We start from the raw sequence: 21,210 nt of genomic DNA, 5'->3' as shown, positions 1-21,210 counted from the left end.
AGAATCAACAACAAACTCAACCCACATATGACACCGAGTCCAGAAATCGAACCCGGGCCACATTGGTCGAAGGCGAGTGCTCACGCCACCGTGACATCCCTGCTCCCCAAATCGGAATCAGAGTGGAAGTAAATCTCGTTATTCATCTGTCCGCTTCATAATCACAAATCACCAAAACTCGTGGTGTAGTATAAGACGTTGACAAATCTGAATCGGTGCGTAAAACCCATCTCTACACTTGAAGGGCCGATTATTTTAAGTTTGTTTGAAGAACCCTTGTCGAAGTAGAGTTGAAGTGCTTTAACTAGAATGTTTTGGTGTCGATCAATACAAACCTGAGTTAGCTGTTTATACTGAACTGTGTATAAGTGCTGTTAAACCACCTTCCTTCAAATAATCGGTCCCAAGTCTATGCGATTAGGTTTTTTGCCTGGTGGTAGATTTTTTGATTTCCGGAAAGTTCGGCGCCGACGCTAACGGTCAATCCAGCCTGCCTGCACGCGGGGAAGTTCCGTAGATCTAATTGATATGAGCCAAGGTGTTTGCTGCTGAAAAAGTCTCGCATTTTGTAACAGCACTTGCGTTTATCTCATCAGAACGGACTCATCAGGACAAGTGTATAACCATCAGCTGCAAATTCGTTACCGTGCATTGGACTTGTTGTCAGAGTGGATTGACGGATACTATCAGTTTGACTTCAAAACAAATCCAAACCTTATTAAGGAGCTTCTGGCTTTCGTTAAAGACGAGGTAAGATTTTAGCCTATCTTTCCTGTCTTACTGTCAACCTCACTGACAGCAGATAGAGGTCATTTTTTGGCATTACACAACGGGTAAATATTGGTTTGACGCGCTTATCGAGCTAACGAAAGGGCTTGGGGTCGAGCGTCTTCCTGACCAGCTCAACAGGTGGCGTCACATTCGCGCACGCGCAAGGAAGACTGGGGACGTGGCTGACGTATATGCTTGTCATGGAGTCCCTCTGCCTTTTCCCCATAATCGTGTCCTTATTGTGCATGCAGAAAGGGGATATCTTTAAATTCCAGCTTTCGTTTGCAGTAGACCTGCGCCCCTCTAAAGCCCTATTTTCACTGGACCTCATAACCTGCAGCTGCATTGTTTTTTAGAGCTGGGAGCATTGTTCTGTTGTTCCGGTTCTTTTGTCCTCTCCACCAACCATTTAAGACATTGCAAATGGTGTAAGTCGCCGTTGGGTTGGCAGCCTAACCATATCCCCTAGATGAAGTAGCCTGCCAGTATGTTGCGGAATTGTTTGTGCTAAGGACGGTAAACAAAATTATTTTTATTCCACAGTTAATTCTCGTGGACAGAAGCGAACGAGGTCATTATCTGATGGAGCTCATAGCAGAGAAACAGAAGCAAGACCTGAACAACAATTCATTGTCAGAAGAAAATACAGATTTCGTGGCTGTTCTTCAGTTAGAGGACCCGCAAGGTATGAAAACCTTTGAGCATGTTGTTGAGCGATTCCTACGGACGAATTAACAGTCTAAACTGAGGTTTCATTGCTTATATTTCTCCTCAGGTCCTATTGAAGGAAAGAAGGACTCGCTGAAGAAGGTTTGTATAAATTAGAGAAAAAGTTTCAATAAAGCGGTCCCTCGAGGTCTATGGATGTTCTTTTAACGACTTAAATTGTGTTTGGTTTCTTGCAGCCATTAAGCAGTCGTAAGGCCAAATCTCCAGTGCAATGTTTTAGGAGGACAGCACCCGAAAAGGGAACTACATACAAGGCAACTCTGTACCTTAAGGCTCTGTCAGTTCTGGATCATTCGTCAAGAGTCCTAGCAGAACAACTTACACTAATTCAGCAGGTAATCGGCTTCACCTCATCTCTACGGCGTGTGCTATCCCTTGAACCCCTAATATCAAAGAACAAATTCTCCTATCTTGTCCCCATACTTTTGTATTAAAAGTACTGGGGAGAAGTTATTAATATAACAAGAAAATTCACCTCGGGTGATCTATCCTTAATTCTCATGACCTCAGTTACTGAATAAGCATTGATATTACAAGGAGAAATGTGGTGCTGATTACCGTTAGGGCTCTGGAAATCCAAAAAGAAAATGGGGGGTAACCACGCATTTTTAAGAGATAATTTAGCAACAATTATTCTAAAAAAAAAGTAAGATATGTATGGCGTTTTTTTTTTTTTTCCAAATTGAACCTTTATTATCTCTGAACAGTCCACGGCTACCCCCAATTTTCTTTTTGGATACCAAAAGCACTTGCTAAGCTCTCTCTGCTTTCCCCAAATAGTTTAAAACCGCGCAAAAATATCCCTGTATTAGTAGGCACTACCCATAGGAAACCCGAGTATCAAAAGATGCACAGAACGTATGCGCAGTAATAACAGTAGGCACCGTCCTTAAATGACCGAGATCCCGCATCACTATAAGGCGCATGGTTAGAGAATCTTTTGTTTCACTTTTCATCTTCGCAGCAACATGAATCCCTTTCTTCCGTCGCGTAGAGCTTTAGTGCTAACTTTTCATAGTTGGGTAGTTGGATACACTTGTTAAGGTAATTTTCTTCGAGATAACCGTAAGCTACTTTCAAAATGTTAGTTGTCCAGTCACATCTAGAAAGTGAAGCGAAGAAAATTCATCTCCGTTTTCCGCCACTATGACGAAGGTCTAGCCGCCCAAATGTCACTTAAACTACAAGATGATAATCAAAATTGAATTTGTATGTACACGCCCAGGAGGCAAACGTTTTGTTTTCGGTTTTAACCGATCACTCTTACTCTATGCGGGAATTTTAATTTTCTTTATTTTCGCACGCAGGATTTGTTCTTTCACGTCCACCCAACGCATTTCTTGAACTCCCGCGCACATGGCATCGGCGTTGGAAGGAGCCAGTCACCCACCAGAGAACGGGACAGCATTTTTGGCTTTAGTACCGGAAGTCGCCGCCCGTCCGAGTTTCCGGCGTCTGATCAAGGACCCCACCCTTGGGAGAACAATTTGTACTTCAGTGAGCCTAGCACTGATGGCGCTTTAGAAGACCTCTTGGAGCATACACAAGACGTGTCTCTGTGGGTGGCTGTTGAGATCTGCAGTGCGTCTTCAATAAAGGTGAACAACTGCTTTTTGTCTTCTTTAATTCACTTGTTGAGTTGAAACCTCTCCATTGGGTTACAATACCGCAAGGAAATTCATCAAAGGAAACCACAGGGTCCCAATTTAACAACAGGGATACTCGCTGGCCAAAATTAAAAGACTGGCAGGGAATTAACCGCCACCGTAGATAAGAAGTAAAAAATAACTTGCATTAACAAGTTCGTTTTCTTGATTATTGTTCCAGGCTCAACTTGCCCTTATCACAAAGTTCGTAAATGCTGCTCGTTACTGCTGCGAGATTCGTAACTACAGCACCTGTATTCAAATTATTGATGCTCTGGAAATGTTTGTCGTCAAACATTTACCGGTAAGTTGAACACTCCTTCTGCTTGTTTCCTTATGCCCTGACCAAAAGTATACACAAGTACTACAATATTTCTGCAAATGTAAACCTGTTTATGTTACATAGAAGTGCCCCGGGGTGGCAAATGCGCTTCAAGCATGTAGCTCAAAGAAAGCTTGAGATCAACCTGCCTCTACTTGTTTTGGATGGTCAAACGCTGATAACACTGGCTTCAACTTGTGTGTAAATTTGAACTTGACTTAAGTGGCTGCAACCCATCCTGAGTAACCACCTACAAAGGCGCGCAAGTCACAGTAGGGAGCTTAAGGACTGGTTTTCACTAGCGATGCAAGCATAAGAATACTTATTTCACCGTGAAAAGGGCCTCGACGCAAGCATAAGCCCAAGCACAAGGATCAAAATTTTTCCTTTTCTTGTACTTGTGCTTGAGCTTGCGTCGCGTTCGTTTTCACTTGACATAAAGCTCTTTCGCTTGTGCTTGTGCTTGCGTCGCTTGTGAAAACCAGGCTTAAGCAACGACGACGGCGACGGCAACGACAACGTCGCAAAACAATAGATTTAATGAGCAAAAACAATCGCTCTGCACGTGCATTTTAAGTTTTGGTACATTTCTTTGCCATCCTCTGCAAAACAACTACGTGAAATGACTAAATTCTAGGTTTTTAGGGGAACGTGAGCACACGACGGTGAATTTTTCATTTTACTTTCTTAATTTGAACGCTACTCCTACCAATTTGGTTCCTGGATAGTTCGCCGTTTCTCTAGAAGTTGAGCGAGATGAAATAATCGCGAAGCAAATGAAATAAAGTTATATTTTCAGGCGACGTTTTCGTTGCCGTTGCCGTCGTTGCTGCTAAAGCTCCCTAACAACGTGAAATGACCAAATTCAAGGTTTTGTGAAGAACGTGATCACCTGACATTGAATTTTCATTCTCTTTCTTAACTCGAATGCCACGCCTACCAATTTGGTTCCTGTGTAGTCCGCCGGTTTTATACAAGTCGAATGAGTTGAAATAATCGCGAAGTAGTTGCATAAATAAAATGAAGTTGTATTTTCAATTGACATTTTCGTTACCATCGCTGTCGCCGTCGTCGTTGCTTAAGCTCTCTAGTAACAGCAAAACGTGGTGGGTGTGTCAAAGCAAGTTTGTGTCTTGCATTGACTAAAATACGACCCATTGGGCTGAGGCATGATACGCTTAACTTCATTCGACAGTAGAAAGATTATTTATCGCGTCCCACTACAAACATTGACATACCTACCTTTGAGCGTTTTTGCATTTGATCCTTTCGTAGGTTTGGAAACAAGTTCCAACGAAAATGGCTGAAGTATTGGAAGAACTTAAAGCTGTCAAGGTAAGGCCCGCTCGAACTTTTATGACGATTGGCTTGTTTCCTTTCCAAGGCCGGCTTGTTTCTTCATACTGCAGAAGCCACTGCTGACGTAGTTTTCTTAATGTTATGATTTGCTGTACTTTCAAAACCACAATAAAATCCTTCCATTATGTTTCGTTAGGTTTTACTCAAGACAGACAGCTCGTGGTTGATGAAGAGTGAATCGTCACGTGACAAACCCACAATTCCTTGCTTTCTCCTGTTTGTAATTCACGTACAGCAGCAAGAGCTGGGTGGGTTTACGTTGCCTAGCGACATGTACAAGTGGACCAAGATGAGGTAAGTAAATTAACTTGGTAACTGTGAATTAAGATGATTGTGCCTTTATTGCAGCCGTGTAGAGGCAACAAATCAAGTTCAGTAAAATTGCTTTTACAGCGTTTGAATCTTTCTCTTCCGACTACAACTTAAGTTCATTTAAGTGCCCGTGACCCCGGGCCGTGACCAATCAATTTCGCAAGTCACTAACCCCCTCTCCTCCGCCCCCCCCCCCCCCCTCCAAAAAAAAAAAAAAAAAAAAACAACAATAACAACAACAAACAGTAATACTCAATTAATTTCCTTTGTTTACAGATCTGTCGCTCGGTTGGTGGATCAGCTGCGAATGTTTAAACAGATGCGCTACGCTTTCCAGACAGACGAAGAATTGAAGGAGAGACTCAAACAGCGCATTCACGAATGCAAAAACGAAAATCTACACGCTCTGGCCTCTGAAAACGCCAGCAACTTTCACTTATCATCTTCGCATGGCTCAAGAAAGTTTCACGACGCCTTCAAGAAGATGAAAGCCACCTTTGGTGGTCATAATTAATCACATTTGGCTCAATACACAAAGCGCGCAGGGATTGGTCTCTCGCCGCTGGTTCTAATCGGCCGCAAACTTGCAATAAGCTGATAAGGTAATCTATTTATCCATCAGAAACGATTAACAATTCTCTCTTGTTCGGAAACGATTTCCAGTCGTAAAAGCCGGGAAGGGGGCATTTAAATTTCCCAGGTAATAGTTTGCCCAATAGCCAGTCCCATGGAGTAAAAATTTTTCCTAACTCCAGAGTCTCGAATCTAATATTCTTATGCAAAAGGAGTTGGATGCCAGTTCACATTTAATCTCTTTAAGACGTTATACAAGGCGTTGCACTCCTAAAAACAAGCACGTAAAAAGTCCTCTGAATCAATAAAATCCAGGGCTTATATTCGTTAATTTTATGTTATTCCATTGAAAGTAATAAGACAAAAAAATGTAACAAAAGTTTACCGTTTCAAAGCCTTGTTTGGAGGCTATAGTTGCGGTAGCTCGTAAGTTAATTCTCGATAATTCATTATTTAAAATAAGTCTCGACGTTTTGTTTATGCCTAGGTTTGCCTGAGGACGAAAAGGCAGTGCAATGTTTACGCTAGTTAGGATTTTGAATAATCAATTAAATATTTCAAAGTAACGCGGAAATGCCATTTTCGCCGTCTTCGTTATTGTAAATTTTGTATGATATTTATTTGAGATTTGTCGGTGATATGTACGACCTCGGAAATATCTCGAACTATATTTTATTATTTCAGATTAATCTAATTATTTATTTACTTCCCTTTAAACTGTTGGATTTCCCAACAGTTAATTATAAAAATGTAAATTACGAGGAAATCATGGAAATTTTTAATAAAGAGTTGTCATTTTGAAAGTGTTGTTCTTTGAATTCGCACCTTGTCTGACCAGTTTGGGATGTATCAGTCCCTCTGATAATTTAACATGTTTGTTTTTGCCAGACTCAGCCACACAGTAGCCTGCAGAACCTGACAGGCGTTATTTTTTGCGTTTTTTAGGTGAGCGAAGGAAAACGCGAGGCGAGCGCGAAGGGCGAGCCTCCGTCGCGCGGGACTCGCGCTTGCCTCCGCTCGCCTGAAAAACGCAATAAAACAAAATAACACCTGTTCTGCAGGCTTGCCACACAGCCACTGGATAAAACTCATCAGTACATACATATGCCCGTTTGCATAGTGCCAGCCTGGTGTTGAGTCTAGTTATAAGTTGGACACTAATTCATGATTACCAACCAAACACGGTGACAAACGCCAACACTTATGGCCGCCAAGCATGCGCAAGAGTATCACATCCAGTCAAACGCGAAATCAACGCAGTCTTTAGCAGTAAATCAAGTTAAAATGAATTTTGACACGTCCTTTACCTCATTAATTACATCCATTTTGAAAACACTGGTGATCCTTGGAATCTGATTGGTCCAAAATGGTGCGATTTATTTCCAAATTGCACCATTTTGGACTCTAAATCGCATCTTTTTAACCAGCCAATGAGAAAGCGGGATTATTTAAATTGACCAATCAAATTGATCTTTTAAATATGACATATTCTGGGTGGGGGAGGCTGAAATCTTTTATTTAGACACTTTTTTGGGCAATATTGGGGGATTTCAAAATGGGTGACGTAAGTGATTTTGAAATCACGCGTATGATTTCAGACCAATTTGCACTCCACTCAGTTCAATTACCAATATGAATCATGTCGTTAATCTTTTCGTAATGAATAAATCGGTTCCCATCTTCCATCTTTTTGAGAGCAGTAAAGGCTTCAAATCCGCCATATGTGCCTCTCTTTCACTTTTTGTCACGTAACTTGTCAAAAGCACCATACCTTCTTGGTTCCCGATGGAAGGTACTCGTAACTTTTCAAAAATCTCTTTGCTTTGTTTACATTCGAAACTTCATTTTCAGTGCAAAATAAAAAGCATTCCATGATGCTTAAGCGGTTCCAAAGGACGATAGATGGTGATAAATAATGGGAAAACAATACTGGAATTTAAAGGGGAAGTATTACGCGAATTTGATGTCATTTCAAAAACCAAAAATGTTTGTCTGTCAACAGAAACATAAAATAATTGTCTAGTTTTGTTTTAAATCATCACCCTAGTGCAATGAAACTGTCCGCGATTAGTGCCTCTGGCTAGAGACAGAGTAAGTCGGAATGGATTGAAACTTGAAAAATGTTAGGCTAACGTTTTTTTTTTCCTGTCGCATTTTTTTTTTCCAAAATGCGCTAGAACAGATCACGCCGAAGTTGTTCCTTTCAAGAATCGAGTTGATCTCTTTCCTCTCGTTGTTCTAAACAACTTGTCTTGTAGCTATGTGAAGGTCTTATTTCACCATTTTTGACCAAACAGGTCAAAAACCCCATGAGACTTCCCGCTTTAGTAAAGGCCCACACGCGGTCCTGTTTTAGGGCAGCAAATGCTCCCTTCTCGTTGCCAGTTATACGTGGAAAACAACGTAGACCCCAAGCCCATGACTTGCTGCCAATGTCGATAAATTGGGGTTTCAAGAATTTGAAGAGAAAAGAAAAAAATGGCAGATATTGTCTTATTTTAAAACTCAGTAAATCATCAACTACAACGAGAAAACGATTCCAACCTCGGTCCTGAATGGGTTAATACACTATAACATCAGAAATTCGAATATTATGAAGAAATTAAACACTTGTGCATTCCATGTTTTCATAGTCACTCATTCCAGACACTGCTTTTTGCATAAATTAGGAACACACATTCAAAGGACGCTTCGTGAAATCTTACACCACACAAAGCTCATTCGGCTATCAGCGAAACCAATCAAAAGGGTCTAAATACGACACGTGACATTGAGGCGACCGTTGGCGGGCGTTTCAAAATAGGAGTAGTATGCAGTTGTTTTCGTAAAGTATTTTTTCGATTTGAAATTGTAAAATATTTGGGCGATCCTTCAAACTAAAATGGAAACTGAAAGGTAAGAGATATTTACAACGTCATTTAGTCAGGATTTATGAAGTGTGAGGGAGAAAATCACGAAAACGGTAGCAGAGTATCATGACTTCGTGATGGCGGACTAAACTGCATGTACAAACGAATCGGATTTCACAAGAATAATCAAATGAATGTGAATCGCGTTTGAAGCCTTCGGACATTTTCCATTCTGTTATAGGAAAACACTTTATTTAGACGACAGCAATACTCTAGCTTTTTCTCTGTTTGATTTCTCTAAAGATCGTTTGTATATGTAAGTTATCTCGTATACTCTTGGTTCAGTTTAAATATTGGAAAGCTTCCACCGTCGATTTTTCAGACTAGCTTCTTGATCAGTACGCTACATCATGCGATCCGCAAGCCATCTTTCTCTACATATAATCTTGGCAGAGATCTGTAAGTTGTATAAGCTTAACACAAATTATTTGATGAAACATTCTTGGTGCCTGCTTAGGGTAATACAAGTTCTTCTTTTGCCAGTTCATCAAGGAACCAGAGCAGGCATCTTTCCACATCAACAGTGGAAGAAAGCGTTCAAATGATCAAGTCGGAAGTCATTCCATGTTTACAGAACGCAATGGAAACCCTGCAGAATATCTGGACTGAAATTGGTTTGCAGGAAGATCAAAAAGAAGAAAGGACTAAATCTGTATTGTATCATCTACGAAATTTACTTCAAGAAATGGTGAACGAAGAAGAAGAGTTGAAATCTACTCTCCAAGCAAATGTGGAAACTTGTACTAAAGAGATTGAAACGTTGAGCCAAGAACTAGGGCTTCCAGTCGACAAGGTAAATATTCATGAACTTGCCTGAATACCCAAGAAAGCTGGTGACATCTCCTGATGTCACTCTATTAATTTTAGAAAGATTTCTGCAGAGTTGTGCACATTCATTATACATACATGTACCACTGTCTGACTAACACTCTTCCAAAAATGGTGAGTGTGTATGTTGTAGGTTAAAATGAATCCCAGGTTAAAATGATTTCAACCTAGGTTGATTTCTATTTTCCTTTGTTTCAGATGTAAATTACCCAACCTTAACAAAGGAAAATACAAATCAACCTAGGTTGAAATCATTTTAACCTGGATTCATTTTAACCTACAACATGTACACATTGTACATGATTAATTAATATATGAGGCTATGCAGAAATTTTGTCCTATATTTTTCCCCACAAAATGGGATCTGTTGTTTACCAGCTCTAAGAATAGCTGAATTTGTATTAGAAGATGAGAAACTTCTGACAGAACATTTGCTGTTTTGACATCTGAGAGATCTGGGAAACTCGACTTTCACCGGATTCAATTTCATGTCAGAAATGTTTTCCATCTTTAACATGAATTTAGAAATCAAAATATTTCATAATTAATGTATTCTGATGTCAAGTGAAGGTGGGAGCTATATGCCCATTGACTGTCAACATAAGCAGGCAAAAACATTTTGCTTGTTATTGAGAAAGGAGGTCCAGTCTCATTAGTAACTGGTTATTAACAGTGAAGATAATTGCCGGCTACTCAGAGTTTTAAAATGACTAAGAGGGGTTAGAGTACAACAAGAATGAGGCACTTAATTTTGAATATGACCAGCCACGTTCATGTGCGGCCGGTTTCTTTAAAATGATAACCCTATGTCATTAGAATCTTATACCTGCCAACTCTCACGCATTATGCGTGAGTCTCACGCCTGGGGACTAGAGACATCGATCTCACGCATCAAGGACAATTTCTCATGCCTGACTCACAAATCCGGACAAGTTGTTCTAAAAAAACTTTGTTTCATTTCAAATTTGTTATGTATTATTTCTTTGCTCTTTATAACAATCGCAAAAGCTTTCAAATGTCTACAATCCATCTGAATCGTAAGTGTTCAAAGGTCGTCGGAAAATCGTCGTTTATTTTCAGCAACGTTTGGAAGTCTTCGGAACATCGTCGGCAATCTTCGGAAGTGACTCGGACATTTTGGGAAATCCCGGTCATGACGAGACAAAGATCTCACGTGTTTGACTCAGAAAAAGTTGGCAGGTATAGAATGTAGCCCATGCATGACTCAACAGACCTTTAATTTGCAATGCCAAAATTATGATCCGACCTGTAAGGGTATTAAATTTATATGACTGTGTAAATGATGGTTTTGATTTAATAAAATCATGTTGTCTTCTTAGCCAGAGAAACCAATGAGCATCCTTATGCTGGAAAATGAACTTCGAACAAAAGTGGACAGCCTGAAACTGGTATGTTTCCAACTGACAGCTACTGACTACTGGGATGATAACTTGCTATTTAATATGCTATATACTTTCAGTAGTAAGTTTGTTATGTAAAATAAAGATGACAGATTAAACAAAACGTAATACAGGTTTTTCTAGAGAAATAAATATTGGACAGGCTTTCAAACCTATGAATTTAAGTGCAATAATTTATTCTATCTTACAACACAGGAAAAACATGAACGACTGAAAACCTTGAAGAGTTTGAGAGAAAGCGAATCAAATTTTTGTGAGCGATTATCTCTTCCTACTCATAACCTGGGAGAAGTCAATGTACCAACCAAGGAACAGCTCAAAGAATTGGAGGCAAACGTGCAGTACTTACAAAAAGAGCAGGTAAGCAATTCAATTTCAACTTCATCACTTAACTATTTTGTGTGCATTCACTTTAATGAATAGTGTCTTTTAGTTTATGTAACAGGCTATCTTAAAACACCATTGTATGTTGTAGGCAAAAAGACTGAATACTTTTAAAGAACTAAAACAATCAATTGAGGTGCTATGGAAAGATTTAGAGACTGCACCATCAACAACAATAGGGCAAGAACTGGCTAAAGACGATGCTGAAACAACATTCAAGCTTTCCTCCCAGAATATAGAGGCTTTGAAAGATCTTAATCAAGAGGTAAGCTGTTCGTTCTGTTTTGGAGCTGATCAGAAGTAAAATGTACAGTTCAAGGGACACATGATTAAAACATCTTGGAAAGCTCTAACTTGTGACTAGCAAGTGCTTGAGTTGTACAGGACATAAATTTATGTAATATCAGGGATGTGCTAGGAGCTCACATGAGGGAATTGGGAAGACCAACTCCTCACATTCCTAAACATTGTACCTTAATTATAATATATAACTTGAGTGCTTATTAAACAGGCCATTTTATTAACAGTTGCCTTGTCCTAATTTAAACATCCTTGAATAATTCTTTCCTTGAATCTTGTTTGACCAAAGCTATAACACAAACAGGGTATGTATTTAGAGTTGTGACTTATGACATATATATTTTTTTAAGCTGGAGAATCAACAGAAACAAAATTTCACAGAGGCAACTGACTTGAGAGAGAAAATGAAATCGCTGTGGAACAAACTTGAAGTTGATGAGTCAGAAAGACAAGCTTTTGTCAACAAAAATGTGGGCTGCAAACCTTCTGTTATTAGCAAGGTAAGTTAGCGAAAACATTCACCTTTTAATAGGGGTAGTACACAGAAAGAAATCTCTGGACTTTCTGACTTTCTTTTTTGTTTTCTTTCAAATCAAGTAACACATCAAAACCTAACATGTATTAGACACAGTGAATATAACATTGCCTTTCCACTGAGAGTATAATAAAACTTTAAGGACGGTGCCTACTATTGTTACTGCGCATACGTTCTGCGCATCTCGAGATACTCGGGTTTCCTATGGGTGGTGCCTACTAATACAGGAATATTTTTGCGTGGTTTAAAACTATACGGAGAAAGCAGAACTTGGCAAATGGTTTTGGTATCTCAAAAGGAAATTGGGGGTAACCATGCATTTTTCAGTGATAATTAAGCTTCAAGTTAGGAAAAAATCCCATACATTGCTTTTATTATATTTTGGCGTTTTTTAGAGATATTATTGCTTAGTTATCTCTGAAAAATGCATGGTTACCCCCAATTTTCTTTTTGGATTCCAATAGCCCTTGCTAACATCAGCTTTTCCCGCATAGTCATAAACTGCACAAAAATACTTCGGTATTAGTAGGCACCGTCCTTAAAAGAGATGCAGTACTGCTCAAATGAAAGTAGACAGGCCTTTGTATCTTGAGACTCGATTCTCGTAAATGGCTATTGTTGTTTTTTTAAGAAATAAATCATTTTCTCGAACTTCTTTTTCAAGTTGAAGGTAAATGCTTCATGATAGTCTTTGATAATGTACTGTAACTATATTAACTCCTTTTGTTTGTTTTGAAATTTTCCATTTCAGCTAAAAAATGAAGTGGACAGACTGCAAGCTTTGAAACTTCAGCACATTCAAAAATTCATTGATGGTCTCAGGTATGAAATTAAAATCTTATAAAGTAATCCTCATCGGTCAAGAAAAGAATAACTTTAAATTTGAAAATGTCTGACAGAAGCACATATTAATTCTTGTTTTCCTTGTTCAATTTAGAAAGGAACTATCTGAACTGTGGGATAAGTGCTTCTTTGGTCCAGCACAGCGAGAGGAGTTTACACCAGCGTTTGATGGTAAGTGTGAAGTGAGTACACAGGGTTTGTATGGGTCCTGGAAATCCTGGAAAGTCCTTGAAAATGGCAGGAGGTTCTGGAAAATCTTGAAGGCTTAAGGAGCAGCCAGATGGGAAGATCCAACAACTTAAAGATACTTAAATGTGCAAATTATGGGTCCTGGAAAAAAACTTTCTGAGGCCTGGAAAAGTCCTGGAAATTTGCTTATAATTATGAAAAAAGGTACAAACCCCGAATTAGATACAACATGACAAGTCAATTGAGCCAATTTTATGACAGACCATGGGAATCTACCTTTTTTGTTTGCTAGAAAACTACACGGAGGAGCTCCTGGGAATCCATGAGCATCAAGTCGAAGTCATGAAAAACTATTATGAAGAAAACAAGAATATCTTCAAACTTGTTGAGAAGAGAGAAGCATTGTTCAAGACAATGGAAGAATTTGAGGTAATGTAAACATTGTCTGCATTCACAGTGACACTGTTAGTAGTTACTTATGAAATCAATACAACATTTATTTTGAAATAGATTTAATTTTTGAATTGTGTTAAAATGCAGAATGATTAAAATGGATTCATTTCTCCATCTGTCTCCATCATGGTATTTGTTCAACCCACAAATCTCAAATTTATCTTTACTTTCAGACTAAAAAGAATGATGCTAACAGACTTGCAAACCGAGGTGGTGCTCTTCTCAAAGAGGAAAAAATCAGGAAAGGGATAAACAGAGAGTTACCAAAGGTACATGAATGAAAAAATAATGTGTTAAATAAATGTTGTGCACTACATGTTTCACCATTATTAGAAAATTTTGGGACCAGTTTTGTGGTCAACCTTGTTCCCTTATTGTTTTTTTGTTAAAACCCGAAGTGCGACCACTCTTTCAATTCCAGCATTGTTCTCTTTACTAGTCTTTCTTTTTTATTTTTGGCATCCAGTTGTTGTGTGCTTTATTCAATATTTATAAAATAATTATTTATTTACAGATTCGCCCAACACGTGGGCAAGTGTGAAAATAGCAGTATGTCCACAACTAGTTTATAATAAATGAGCTGACCCTTCCTTGAGCATAAGAAATAAAGTGGCCCATCCCTCTGTAACCCAACTTGGTACTAGAAGCTGTCACTAAAGAATTGAATGATAAAAGTAGTGCATGGTGTCAATGCTTTGTAGCTGGGATTCCCAATCTGCTAACGATATTAAATTTTTGTTAAATACACACATCATATTTCAATCAGTAACAAAAAAGGAAATTGAATGTTTAGTTTATGATTAATTAATGCACAGTATTAAATATTTTAGATCGAGCAAAAACTTAAGGTGGAGGTAGGCAAGTGGGAGGAAGAACATGAGCGACGATTCCTTATCAATGGCTGTCATTACATGGATATTATAACCAATCAGTGGGCAGCATTCAATGCACAGAAAGAACAAGAGAAACTAGAAAGGGTAAGAAATAAAAAAAAGTGTTTTCAAGTGTGTGTGTGTGTGTGTTCATCCTGTTGACAAGCACATGCTAGAAAGGTGAAAGCTGAGTGCAAGCGCTGATTAAGAAAATTGTCCTTTGGATCTTCAAAGTGTTACTAAAAAAGATATGAAATATGTTCCCTTGAATGCAGGTTTGATTTTAGATTGTGTTGTTGTTTTCTCAGCACAAAAGACAGCAGGAGATCATGGAGAAAGAAATGGTATATGGAAGCAAACCAGCTACCACACCAAAGAAAAGGTGAGTGTTTACTCATCAATCCCCTGGTTTGCAGTAATTTAGATTTACTCTAGGCCTGCACTCTGAAGAGCAGTACCTAGCAAGGATCACTTGGAAAATTAGAATTCCAAGGACCTCATAGCTCAGAAGTCTGAAGGCACTGGCTTTCTACCAGTGTTCCAGTTAATCTTCCAAGGGAAGGATCAATGTCAGTACTAGGTGTAAGTCTCTTAAATCTTTGTTTACTTACTGGTAGTATATAATACCAGGAAGCCAGCTTTGTCAGAGTTTCGCCCCAAGATACCTCTCTTAGCTGGAACAGGTTGTCCTACACTCTTAATAGACATAATGGTCATCTTGATGTACAGTATAACACTCTGCATGTCTGTCAACTAGTGGGATCAATATAGTTGCAAGAATAAATATTTATTTAATAATATTAATATCGTCTCATTTTTTTTCCATTAATAGACCAGGAGCAACCCCATTAAGGACACCAAAACGGATGAAGGTATAAGCATCAAGTCAGTTTTGCACAACTGGGCTTAATGCTTCCCTCTAAAGAATAATCACTTTGTGAAATTTCTTCTTGACCTCTGTGATTCCTTTTTTCCTTTCATGATTCCTTTCTGAACCAAAATGGGCTGAAAACCAGATCCTCTATTACTTACTTGCTACTGTTTCCACACCTTCACCCCACCCCACCCTCCACGCACTCTTCATGTACGTCCCTAAACATCAAAGACAGGAATTATGAAATCAAATCCAGTTGCTATAACCAGGTTTTGAGACAGCTTTCAAAGGCAGGATCAGAGTCAACATATATGATGAATTTAACAAGCAGGCACCTCTCTCTTGTCTGAAACACTAAGTCAATCGACAGTTGGCTGCAATTGTGCAGTCTGTACTGTTTTTAATTCATGAATTCTTTAACTATTTACGCCATTATAGATGCAAGATGGTTCAACAACATCAACACCATCCAGGTTTCCACTGCATTCTAGCATTTGCCCATCACCCAGACCTGCTACCGGGAAATCAGCTGGACGCCCACCAGTTTCCACTAAGTCCAACATAAGAAAAGTCGTGAAGACAATAAAGAAAAAGGTAGAAACTACTAACTGAACAGTAACCTGTTTTCACTGCTTACATGTATTTATATTTACTTTTAGTTAACACTTTGAATTGCAGTCATCAAGATTTTTTGAAATTAAAGCTAATTAAAACTAACGTCTTCAGTAATTTCAAACGTACAGCATTTATAGTATTTTGTACCTTCATGATTATAGCCAACTCGGCGCTACTCACCCCTTGTTGGCTATCTATCATCTCACATCCAATGCATGCTCATGGAATAATACATGTAAATATGCCTGTCCAGTGCTTTCTCTGCTTTCAAACCCTTTAACCCCTAATATCAAAGAACAAATTCTCCTATCTTGCCCCACACTTTTCTCATAAACGTACTGGGGAGAACTTATCAAAATATCAAGAAAATTCATCCTGGGTGATCATATCCTTAATTCTCATGACCTGAGAAGTTGAATATGCATTGATATTACAAGGAGAATTTGATGCTGATCATTGTTAGGGTTTAAAGGGTTAATGTCAGGCTAAACTCCCACTGATGTACATGTCTGTGCATTCGCTGTTGCTATAATCTTTAAAGCCTTCTCATGACATTGTTGTATTTAAATTTCTTTATTTTTTGAAAACAGACAGAAGCCAGGAGGCAGTCAGCCAGGCTAGCAGTAAAGAGAAAGGTTCTGGGTGAGAAGAATGGCAGCACCAGCAAATTGTTACTAGATAACTCTGGCAATACATCAATTCAAGTGGTACATGGCTTCAAATCAACCAGCAAAAAAGATGAATCTCTGGTTGCTTGCACCTCGTATAATGACTTTGCTGTAAGTGAAATTAAACCTTAAATAGTTAAAAATAAGTAATTAAAATAACGTTCAGATGTGTATCGAGTTTAGTATCCTGAAAAAGTACAGATCATGTCTTTCCAGCTTTGTTTGAGCTGTAAGTATTATTTTTAGAAGAGAATTTCTTTCATGTTAAAGGAGGAGATGGTTTCAATAGTATTAAGTCAGATACCATCATTTGCATCTTAAGTGTGACAATATCGCAAAAAACAATGTTACCAGTACTTTGTTTTAATAACAAGCACAAAGAGTTAAATTATTTGAATGTACGAAAGATTTGATCTTAGCCAAGGCTAAGCACATCTCCAGGGTTGTATTGATTAAATTATTTGTAGCTGGTAGCCCGCTATTAGTGACCTTCAGGTCTGAGTATGAGACAGTATGAATTTCAAACCAGTCACATCCCCAGAACTCTCGCTCCTTCCCGTTGTTTACCATGTACAGTACATGTAAATTTAAATCAGTTATAAATAATTATGTTGAAATCTGTATGCAGACTTTCAATCTCATGGTTACTTTAAAGTAGTCACCTATTTTAAGTAACAATACTGTAATGAAAATTAATAAATACTTAATATGAGCTGGTCTTCTGTGTTTACTTAAAATCAAAACTAGTAATCTTGTTTGTTTGTTTTTTTTTCACAAACCTTTGCTAAAATAATATTACTGACAGAAGAGAGAGTCAAGTATTTTACTAGTTATTTACTGTCTAGTAATACGTGATAGGTTAGCAATCAATGTGATTAGATTTTATAGCATAATGATATTATTGTTATAATAATAAGTAAATATTCACTTTAAATTAAAAAAAAATTGTTTAGTGCATATTGGGTAATTTTATAGAAGATGCTGTGAATACAAGTAAAAAAAAAAGATTTACTAATAATTATAATATAGTATCGTCAGTAAGAGAATGGTTTAAATAAGAGTTAATGGAATGGTGTACTGTAAGTTGGAAGCCAAAATTATAAAATAATTTGCATAGGCCTGTTTAAATGTTAGCGAGGAGTTGTTGCCAAGTCCAAAAAACTTTTTGAAGATTTAAAAAGAAGACCATCAACCTCTTGTTTTAAAAATCAACTTAACTTTGAAGTAAGCGTTAGATGCAGTTTTGTGTCTGCTGCATTGATTGAGTATTTTTGTTGTTGTTTTGTTGTCTGCTGCATAAGTTACCAATACATAATTAGACACCATTACATCATTCTATAGTTCTCCATCAAAGCGAGCAATTCTGGTGTGTTAATTTCCTGCTGATACAATTTACAGTACTTCTAGAAACTAAGTCCTTATTTTAGTAATGAGTTCTGAATCAGTGTAAGTTATGCCAGTGCATTAAGTCTATAATTATTATCTTTGCACTTCAAAGACAGACCACTACTTACTGTACTGTATATTTGGTGTGGCTACTATTTTGGCTTTCTTCAATTCTGCAATAATAAAATAAATATATATACATACATTGTGTGCTGTGCTGTCATCACACAACTTGTCGCATACCTACACAGCCTACTAATACAGCTGCCACTAATTTGAATGCCACTTTAGATGGTGCAACTTTGTTCTATGCGGCAGCATTTGTGCCTACAAATTAGGGAATTGCTTTGTGTAGATCACACCTGAAACTTGCTTGTGATTGTTGTACACACCGCATGTTAAAAGTTGTAAGATCATGGAACATTTTTTTGTACCTTATGACAATCAGGCAAAAGCAGTGTACCAGTCACACTCCCATCCACACGAGCATTCATAGAGAGCCTGACATCTCACATAAAGGGTCTGGTGGACAGGAGTGCCCAGTAAGGTTGATTTGAATGATAAAACTTTGAAGGGAATCACCCCAAATCCTAAAACACGGAACAGCGGAAAATCACCCCAAATAAACTATAACCCTAACCTGTTCTGTGTTTTAGAAATTTTGGGGTGATTTTCCGCCATTCCAGCTTTTAATGTCGCCCTTCAAAGTCATGTCATTCAAATCAACCTTACTGGGCACTCCTCTCCACCAGACGCTTCATGTGAGATGTGAGGCTCTCTATGAATGCTCCTGTGGATGGGAGTGCGACTGGTCAGAGTTGGCTATATTCATTATTCTCACTGAAACAAGTTGTATTGCTACAAGATGCACAGAAATTGCACCAAGTGAGAGGCCCATGCACATTTGATTTTGATGTCTTCCTTGAATTGAGCAGTTATCTGATCAGACTTTTTTGTTCTCCCTTAGAATGGCCTGGAGAAAGAGGAAAATAACCATCGCAGCAGCGTGCTCAACAGAACTCATTCAATCACCTCATTTGTCTAGAGCAAAGGAAAGTCAAACATTGCACCGTCACACATTTTACACATGAAGGTTATTTTAGCCTTCATTTGTTTTGCAAAACATTTGGCAACCAAAAATGTAAATACGAAATACAACTAGTGGTTCAAGAAAACTTTTATTGACAGTCTTTGCTTGCTTGAAAATTTTGGTCATTGGTGCTTGAGAATGTAAAAATACTTTCTCTTGCTTTTCATTGTCTTGAAGTTTCATCCCATTTCCTACTCTTCAGTAAATGATATGTTTTTGTTTGATAGCCTTTTAAAGCAGTCATTGACAATAATATTAATGGATAACAGATCACTTTCTTGCTAATTACAAATGCTGCAAGTATGGAGTGTATTACCTAATAAATAATAATCAGATAATTTTATTGAGGTGAGAGTAAGGAAAGCTGTAACAGTCTCTAAGTCTCATTTATCTGTCAGTGGCTTCTTGGAGAATGCAGACTGAACACACATTGACCTTGAAGAGCAAGAGAAATACTAGTTTTCCATCCCTTTCACTCCGAGGAGTCGGCATAGATGGAAACAGGACTAAATTCTTGTTTGAAAATAATGAAAATAAGTAACAGCACAGTATGAAAGCACTGATAAAGAGTTTTCATTTGAATGGTCACCCTTTAGAAATTCATTCACAAACTTGAAAGTTAGAACGTTACCACATCAGTAGTCACAGTTTTGCTCTGGGAATGAAAACATAGAAAGAAAAGTGGAATGCTAGAAACAATGTAGAATCATAATACCTGTTTATTGTCAAGACAAGCAAAGAGATTTACCAGAGTGGAACATATAAATTCCTACGCAGTAAGTGCATTTTTTCACTAACTGAAAGGTTTTGGTTTTATTTATTTTTATGATGCATAATTTTATAGTGTAAATAGTTTGTTGTCTAGAGATTTAAGCAGAATTCTCTGATTTTCAGATCTTTAGTAAATAATATACGAGAGGTTGATGGTACTTCCAATGTAATTGGACATAGAGATCCTGACAGTTGGTCTTTTTAACTCTTGCTTAATTGTTTGACAGTTAGAAGTAGTTCAGCTATAATTAGCACATAGCTTGTGCACAGCTCTCTGCTCTCCTAAATAAATTCAGAGAGCAGCCAGCTATGCACAGTCCACTCTGGCATAATTGAAGAAGTGGTATAAAGATGTCCATGATCACATTCATGAATGCTTCATTTTTCCTGAGCATTTTTTGCTTGCTGGTATTGTGTGGCAAGAATGAGCAGGTAAAAGAGGAGGAATTAGATTAACTGGAAATGAAACCGTGACATTACATCTGTCAAGTCACATTGGACAGTCTTTGGGCACATTCCATTTGTCAAAACTGGCCCGCCAGACCCAGTCAGTTTGCAAACGCACTGTACCAATTTGAAGAAATTAGTTCTATCCTTTAGCTAGTCCCTCATATTTCTTCAATATAGCATGTGCCATTTTCGGAGTGATTATTTTTCAAGATTTTGCAGCATCATCCCTTCATAATGACGCATTTGATTTGCAGACTGGCCGGTCAGTTCTGGGAAATGGAAAGCACTCTCAATCTGGCTTCTTCAATAATACGTGTCTTGATGCAGATGCAGGGCTCAACGTACTGTGAAATCTTTCAAATAATACACTTAGTGTACTCTTCTGCACTTTCTTCTTTTAGTAGACTGATGGATTCCTGTAAGGGATGGTCATAATTATTGCAATTTTGTTAGGTAGTAACGTTTCCACAGAGCCAGCCCCTTTATAGTAGAGACAGCAATTCTGTTTTGTTAAACAATTGCACTCAGTTTGTTTTTCACACTTTTGCCAAACAGTCTTTGGACATTGGTTAGCTTAAGATGTACATAAGTCACTGAATTTAATTGTCACAATAAAAGACCATTACTTTAGAAAACTATCTGGTTGATTCCTTGTGCAGTCTGAATTTTACTTAATGGACCTCTAATGGTGGTGTTACACAAGACAATTTTTCACACTTTTGCCAAACAGTCTTTGGACATTAGTTAGCTTAAGATGTATGTAAGTCACTGAATTTAATTGTCACAATAAAACCTTGTGCAGTCTGAATTTTACTTAATTCACCTCCAAAGGTGGTGTTACACAAGACAATTTGTAATGTTGACAACAGCATTGCAAGTTACAGAAAATGCTATACACTGCAACACATGC

At 38.1% G+C, this 21,210-nt stretch overlaps 2 protein-coding genes and 1 long non-coding RNA gene across 3 annotated transcripts in view; all 3 read left to right on the top strand.

The window, feature by feature from the left end:
• Positions 1–6,509, top strand: part of LOC146465793 (uncharacterized) — a 60,514-nt gene extending 54,005 nt beyond the window's left edge. Inside the window, exons 19-27 of the mRNA XM_085128015.1 lie at positions 597–750; positions 1,315–1,456; positions 1,547–1,581; positions 1,677–1,835; positions 2,808–3,098; positions 3,328–3,450; positions 4,744–4,803; positions 4,964–5,121; positions 5,416–6,509. Coding sequence (XP_084984141.1) covers positions 597–750; positions 1,315–1,456; positions 1,547–1,581; positions 1,677–1,835; positions 2,808–3,098; positions 3,328–3,450; positions 4,744–4,803; positions 4,964–5,121; positions 5,416–5,653 — 1,360 coding nt within the window. The 3' untranslated portion in view covers positions 5,654–6,509. The remainder of the gene's footprint in view (positions 1–596; positions 751–1,314; positions 1,457–1,546; positions 1,582–1,676; positions 1,836–2,807; positions 3,099–3,327; positions 3,451–4,743; positions 4,804–4,963; positions 5,122–5,415) is intronic.
• Positions 6,510–8,476: 1,967 nt separating this feature from the next.
• LOC146465791 (protein regulator of cytokinesis 1-like) lies at positions 8,477–20,935 on the top strand. The gene is made up of 16 exons (XM_085128193.1): positions 8,477–8,607; positions 9,105–9,414; positions 10,790–10,858; positions 11,066–11,230; positions 11,346–11,519; positions 11,905–12,054; positions 12,841–12,911; positions 13,027–13,103; positions 13,414–13,550; positions 13,748–13,843; positions 14,405–14,551; positions 14,755–14,828; positions 15,279–15,318; positions 15,759–15,914; positions 16,526–16,714; positions 18,957–20,935. The coding sequence occupies exons 1-16, from the start codon at positions 8,594–8,596 to the stop codon at positions 19,032–19,034; spliced, it is 1,947 nt and encodes a 648-aa protein (XP_084984319.1). The 5' UTR covers positions 8,477–8,593; the 3' UTR covers positions 19,035–20,935.
• LOC146465792 (uncharacterized) lies at positions 16,721–18,596 on the top strand. The gene is made up of 2 exons (XR_014868209.1): positions 16,721–17,066; positions 17,116–18,596. It is a non-coding gene; the product is annotated as an uncharacterized LOC146465792 (long non-coding RNA).
• Positions 20,936–21,210: the final 275 nt, after the last annotated feature.

Source organism: Pavona decussata, unplaced genomic scaffold (assembly GCF_977016875.1).
Source record: "Pavona decussata unplaced genomic scaffold, jaPavDecu1.1 SCAFFOLD_155, whole genome shotgun sequence".
NCBI lineage: Eukaryota > Metazoa > Cnidaria > Anthozoa > Scleractinia > Agariciidae > Pavona > Pavona decussata.
The sequence above is the reverse complement of the archived record's forward strand: the minus strand, read 5'-3'. Positions and strand labels throughout refer to the sequence as shown.

Bases quoted from the DNA above. Each gene is read 5' to 3' on its own strand.
- LOC146465791 (XM_085128193.1), top strand. The intron at 13,551-13,747 runs GTAATGTAAACA...CTTTACTTTCAG, and splicing joins AGACAATGGAAGAATTTGAG to ACTAAAAAGAATGATGCTAA. The intron at 14,552-14,754 runs GTAAGAAATAAA...TTGTTTTCTCAG, and splicing joins AACAAGAGAAACTAGAAAGG to CACAAAAGACAGCAGGAGAT.